This window comes from Triticum aestivum, chromosome 5D (assembly GCF_018294505.1).
Source record: "Triticum aestivum cultivar Chinese Spring chromosome 5D, IWGSC CS RefSeq v2.1, whole genome shotgun sequence".
Lineage (NCBI taxonomy): Eukaryota > Viridiplantae > Streptophyta > Magnoliopsida > Poales > Poaceae > Triticum > Triticum aestivum.
The window spans coordinates 277938675-277945549 of record NC_057808.1 but is presented as its reverse complement, the minus strand read 5'-3'; the positions used below and the strand labels follow the sequence as shown (position 1 = coordinate 277945549).

Here is a 6875-nt window from a genome sequence, read left to right as displayed (position 1 = left end):
TTAAGAGTCAAAAGTGCGATAAATATTACTGGCATGCTTAGATAAAACAATCTTGAGAATATCAGGTCCAAATGATGCTCAGATAACAGTCTTGAGAATATCAGGTCCAAATGATGCTTAGACAAAATACAAATATAGGAGCTGGCGACATTGCTTAGATAGTCTAATTAAACAAGGTAATGGGAGCTTCTTCCTCTTGCGTTGAGTGAAGGTGCAGATGGCATTAGTGAACCCAGTAGTGATAGGATTCCAGCTGACTTCAAACGAAAACTGTGCTGATTCCGCATCTCAGAAGTCAGGAACCTGATTCACATAAATAGCAGATATAAGCCACAAATTTGCAGTGTATCAAACCATTATCGCACCATGAACATATTCGAAGGCCATCAGACAAAAGTAAACTGAAATGATAAGCAAAAAGAAATTTAAGTTTATGTGGATGGCGTTACAAAAACTGAAACAGTTGAGAAATGCTGAGTATTATGAGAAGAGTGTTCTATCAATTGGGCTGTTTATTAAACTGAACAAACTATATACCAGTAGATTCTTATTCAGAACATTAAGCCATGTCTATGTACAAGCAAACTGCAATTACAAACATTAAGCCCGTGTACAAGTAAAGCAAAAGACTGCTTGATCTAGCATTTAATGATTTCAAGCAATAAAATTTTCGAAATATAAGGTACTTCCAAGGAAAAAATATATGTAAGTGCTAATGAGACGATGAACAACATTAAGGTTTCTTTGCTCTTCTAAGTGAACAAATTTTAGTCATTCAATAAAAAAAAAGGCCAAACTTTAGGAAACGCACCGTTATGGTTATTTCCAGCTCTCCACTTTTTCAGTCAGAGTTTAGCTAATGGTTAGCTAATGGTTAGTGGCAGAACAAGTAGAAATGTTTATTTTATTTGTTCTAGTTGTTAAGGGCTGTACCAAATAGCAATATTTGATTCATTCAACAAATCAAAGTGCATGCATGACATATGTTTTACAAATGACATCTATCTTGCCCAAACTACCATGAGAAATTAACAAATGCAAGCACAAGTACTGTTCAAAAATACTAGTTAACAATCACGTTGCAACCATAAAACATGCTGACTTGTATAACTCTCAACGATTGACAGATATCATGCACATAAATCCCACTCCCACATACTAATTCGCTATGTACGTTACTGTGCTAGGGCCATTAATAAAGTACTCCCTCTGTCCCATAATATAAGAGCGTTTTTTACACTAGTGTAGTGTCAAAAATGCTATTATATTATAGGACGGAGGGAGTACTTATTTGTTGGTACAATATCCATAACACACAAGATCTATTCTTTTGGTACAAGGAAAACACAAATAAAAGGCCGGATTCCAAACAATCAACAAAGCATATAAAATTCATAAAATTCCCATTATATAAACACATTTACCTACAATTCACTGAACAATTAACCAACCCTCTTTTAAAAAAAATCACCCCTCTTTTCAAAATAATAAAGCAACCAGCTTGCATTTTGGAATTCTAGAGGTTGCATATAAGCTAACATCTAACAATGACAAGCGGCCTGCCCCAGCCACTGTAATAAGTAACTAAAGGATTAAATATCATAAAACTACCGTAATAAGGGTTAGGGTTCCGAAAAACTACCAATTTTTGAGAATTTCCTAAAACCTACCAAAAAATTAGTTTTTTATTTCAAACTCCATCGAATTGCGAAAGCTTTGGCGTGCCAAATATGACAGACCAGGATAGCAATGAACATGTGTACAGTGTAGCTAGAGACTATGATCCACGCAAAGGAAGAAACTATACGTATGCATTAGACCTTCTACCACCGGCATATATCCAAAACTAGAGGAATCGAGAAAGAGATCGTGACTAGAAATTCTAAAACAGACATGTATTTGGAATGATTGCTTCACAATCGTTATCACCAGCATATATCGAAACCTCAAGGCAGCCACATAGGAAATGAACTGAGGAATTAAGCTCATGATCAAGCAACATCGATGAGTGGCATCTTGACGAGGGAAGGAGGTTTTACCAATCACCAGAAAGTCGTCAGTATTCTGGAGCGAGGAAGGCAGGCGGCCACGCGAGGAAGTAGGCATAGATCGGGTGGCCGTACTCCTTGCCATGTTTGGTGTGCAGGGGCTCAATCTTGGCGGTGTCCAGATGTAAGGAGTAGCGCCCATATCCTATGGTTCTGATGAACACCTTCCCGGTACGCCCCGCGTCCATGTCGCTGGGCCAAACACTGAAGATCCTGTGGGCGAGGTCATTGGGCAGGCCTGGCACTGCGTCCCACACCACGCGCATGTTGAGCATCTCCCTCTCCAGAAACCACCCATTGTCGCTCCCTCTGGCCTCCGCGCGGACCCAGAGCTGCAGCTGCCTCGAACGACTCCCCACGGCCAGGAGGCAGAGCCGGCCGTCCTCCGGCGTCTCCCCGACGCGGTACGTGCAGAAATGGTCGGACAGTACAGCCGGCGCCAGCAGGTAGGACAAGTGCAGTGTCGCAGGGTCCAGCACGAGCATGCGGTAGGAGTTGCAGATGTGCCAGTAGATCTTCCCGGCGGCGTGCACGCAGCGCCCTTCGAACAACCAGGGGTCGAAATCGACCTCTAGCTCCATGGTCCGCGGGTGGGCGCGCCAGCTGCATCGGCCGTCGTCGACGGACGCGACCCAGACGCGCGGGTGCCCGCCGTCGATGGCGAAGCAGACGACCTCGAAGCAGAGCTTGCTCGGGTGCGCGCGGGAGAGCAGTGCGGAGCCGACGTAGTACCTGGAGCGGCGCCAGCGGTGGTCGTCGGGCACCGTGTCGCGCGGTGGCGGTGGGAGGAGCACGCGGCGGCGGGTGGCCGGGTCGAGGACGAGGAAGCGTGGGATGGTCCCCTTGGGGAGCGACGCGAACGGTTCGAGAAGCAGGAGGCCTTGGTGGCAGTCGTGGAGCACGTAGCGGGAGGCCCCCGGAGCGAAGTCGAGGGAGAGGTTCGGGGAGGAGGCGTCCAAGGGAGCGAAGACGGCGGGGGTATCGATCTCCTTGGATTGCGAGTGCAGGGGCGCTGGCAAACCGGTGGCGGTGGGGTGGAAGAAGTAGCCGAGGAGAGGAGCGGTGCGGGGGATGCAGCGTGCGGCGACGCGGCGCCAGCGGTGGCAGGCGAGGGCGGCACGGAGAAGGTCGGCGAGGGAGAGGCGACGGAGAATGTTGCGGAGGCTGTCCACGGGGAGGGCATCGACCGTTGTCCCCGACTTCGCAGCCACCGTCTGTGGCTCCTTCACCGGCGGTGGCGTAGGGAGAGATGGTCCGGCCATGGTTTGGCTTTGCAAGGAAGGAGCAGTAGCAGGGAGGGACAGAGGGAGGTAGCAGGGACGGAGTACGTTTGGGTCAGGCTTTGGGAAGGAAAAGCACCAGCCTACAGTAGTATTGTTGACCACATCACTCACCTTTATATTTTGAACTTGACACACCACTCACCTTGGTTGAGCTCTTTTTGAAATATGAAATTTGAAGTGCTCTGCTTAATTGTTGTGATGCCGCATAAAGAATTATTCTGATTCTACCTAAAAAAGAACTCTTCTCATTCACATCCGTATCGCTATGCTTTTTCGTGCTAATTCAATACAGCGCATGACCAAAATTACTTACTAACACAATGGTCTTTTTATCTATTTTGCCTTTAGTTGTGTCACACTCCTTCATTTTGCCACTACAAGTCTCAACAACTCAAAAGTGTCATCATTTCGTTAAATGTGCGCTAAAAAATGCAACTCACCATCGTATGGTAACGGTCAAAAAGCCACTGACCAGAGTGAAATGACCAAATTACCCCGGTCAATGGTCTTTGACCGATGATAAAGGTGCCGACTGTCATTTCTAAGCACATGCTTAACAGAAGGATGGCAATTCTAGATAGTTGAAACTTTTAGTGCTAAAACTGAAAATTGAGTAGTAAGTCGGAATCGGGGCTCCGGGGACCCAAGAAGTTCGAACTCTGGGGTGCGCTGGTTCTTCACGCCCTACTCCTTCCTGCAACTAACCATGGTGAGACTACGCCGAGAGCGAGCGTGCGGGGACGGCCGGAGACACAGCAGTTACCCAGGTTCGGGCCACCTTGCGGTGTAAAACCCTACTCCTGCTTGGTCATTGGATTGCTCTCGCGAGGGAGAATGAGGGTACATGAGTTGTGGGGAGTCCAGAATTGGTCAACCCTTGCTACGGCGGCACCCTGCCCTCTTTTATACTTGTCTTGGTCCTATTCCCTCGAAAACATTGGCAGGAATGGTTGCCACACAACGGCAATTTTGAAGGGGGACAGTCTATCCTTACAAATTGTGGTCTTCGCCTGCAAAGCCTTCTTCCATGACACGCTGGTGGGCTCGGTGATGACCTCCTCCCTGCGCGCCCGTCGTCTTGGTCCTCTTGTACCGATCAGGCAACCTTTGGGGATTGCTTTGGGAACCGGAGGCTGGCCTTGCTCCCTTAGCACGAAAGAGGAAAACCTCCACATCCGCGCCTGCTGGCACGACCTCTGTTGTCGTTCGTCGCCGCGCGCGTCAACTACGTGAGGACGTCTGTTGCGCGATTGGGCTGCAGCTTCTTGACTCATTCGCATCCGCGAGGGGCCTCGGGAGACCGCCCCGCGAGAGGGCCTCGCGAGGCTCCTTGTGGCGCCTCAATCCTACCTGGGGCGCTTGCTGACGGGGGCCTCGAGAAGCAGCTTGCTCGTGAAGCTGGGTGGTGGGCCATCCGCTGGGCCCAAGATATGCGCCGCGTACTGGGCCGCCGGCAGACGGGCTTGGGTACCCCCAGTCCCACGGGCCCGACATAGTATAACACAACTAGTGGCAGAACTAATAAAAAACGGACATAACTATTGTTATTGTGCATCACAGAAACCTGAAATTTACTAAGTAATTTTCGCTCAAAACTAATTTCATCATTAACACGAATATTACTACTTCCTCCGTGTAGGGAATCGTTGCATGGAAAACAAAAAAAAATCTTACGAGATCACGAATTCACCCAGGATCTAATCTAATACCCCCTCCATTTCTAAATATAAGTCTTTCTAAAGATTTCAATACAAACTACATATGGATGTATATAGACTTATTTTAGAGTGTAGTTTCACTAATTTTGCTCCATATGTAGTCTATATTGAATTCCCTAAAAGGGACTTGTATTTAGGAACGAAGGGAGTAGATGCTAGCAATGAGTGGGATTGAATCTACATACCCTTGTAGACCGAGAGCGGAAACGTTCTAATGAACGTGGTTGGAGTAGTCGTACTTTCTTCGCGATCCAATCCGATCCAGCACCCTACGAACAACACCTCCGAGAAATGCACATGTGCGGCTTGGTGACGTCTCCTCCTTCTTGATCCAGCAAGCAAGAGGGAGAAGTAGATGGGATCTAGGCCAGCACGACGCGCGTGGTGGTGGAGTTTATGGTGGAGCTCCAGCAGGGCTTCGCCAAGCGGCTGTGGAGGAGGAGGGAGGAGTAGCGGGGGGAGGCGCCTCAGGGTTTTGGATGGGGATGCCTCTTGCGTCCCCCCCTTTATATAGGCGTGGGGGCTGCAGGGCTTGCCCTCCAAGCCTAGGGTCGGCGGCCAAAGGAGGGGACTTGCCCCCAAGTCTCCCCCCTTCCATATTATGGGGCTAGCACTACTTAGAAAGGCCTTATATGTGAACTCAAATGAGTGGAGGGCGCAAAGTGTTACCCGCCACAACTATTTTGAAAACAAGCAGTGACAGGTAACAAAAGCCGCCCACCATAGCTAAGAGCTTAAAAGTGACGGGCCTTTCTTGTAGCCCGCCACAGGTATAATCTCCTTGGTAGGACTTGTTTGCGTAACTTAGAAGTGACAGGCTCTAACTAACGCCCGCCACAGGTACATGAACCAATAGTGGCGGGCGTGACTTAGAACAACCACTAGTTATCCTTGCCGGATGTCTAGTTTTGGCAGATCATAGATGTGGCGGGTACTACTTACCGCCCGCTAGTGGTGGGTTAAACAGCAGTGGCGGGCAGTAAGTTAGGCCCGCCACAAAACATTTTCCCGCGCGGGGGTGCTGTCCACGACACTTAGGTGTGGCGGGCCATAGTTAGCGCCCACCATTAATTAGATCGTGTGTAATGTTTGTTGGCTGGTTCAGTAGCTTCCCCTCCCCAATTTCTTCTACCTCTCCATCAAGGCCTCTTCTTCTTCCTCCTACTCCTCTCACCATTGGTCATCCTAGCCGCTCTCTCTCCTCTTCAGCCTTATGGGACCCACTTTTCAATGGCATACTTAGTCCATGGGCCCACCTCCACCCGAATTAGTTAGCACTTGTTGACCCCACCACCCTCTCTAACCCTCAAACCACCACATCTCTATCTTATTGATTTCATCTGAACGATCGGGCACAACATCGAAGAGAGACGAGCGAGTCGCGTTTTAGGGGAGAAATATTTTTAAGTGGTAGCTCTATATGCTTAAATTTGAGTAGTATGTATCATTGTATGAGCATGCATGCATAGTTGATTGTTGGTGTGGCGCAGTGGACGTGTTGGGCGATTCAACATTCAGTTAATTGCATGCTTTGTTGCATTTTTTCAGGGAATACAAATGAGTGCCAAATCTCATCGAAATGTTGATTAATTTATGTTTCGTCGAGTTGATGTCACTCAATATGTCCCTTTTTTAGCAAAGGTCATGTCGAATTTTTGAATTTTTTTCATATTCTTAGATCGAATAGTAATCGATTACATTACGTATGCATGTTGCAGGTTTTGGCGTCAAATGATGGATCGTAGTTGGATGTACTCCATACCATGGGTGTCCAATGATTTTGTTAATGGTTTGATGGAGTTCTTACAGTTTGCGGAGGAATATGT

The 6875-nt window shown here is 48.0% G+C and overlaps 1 protein-coding gene across 1 annotated transcript; it reads right to left on the bottom strand.

Annotated features, from left to right (window-relative positions):
* Positions 1–3418, bottom strand: LOC123120910 (uncharacterized). The gene is made up of 2 exons (XM_044540881.1): positions 2040–3418; positions 1–303 (listed from the first exon to the last, which is right to left on the bottom strand). Exon 1 carries the CDS (start codon positions 3308–3310, stop codon positions 2057–2059), a length of 1254 nt encoding a protein of 417 aa, XP_044396816.1. The 5' UTR covers positions 3311–3418; the 3' UTR covers positions 1–303; positions 2040–2056.
* Between the last annotated feature and the right edge of the window lie 3457 nt (positions 3419–6875).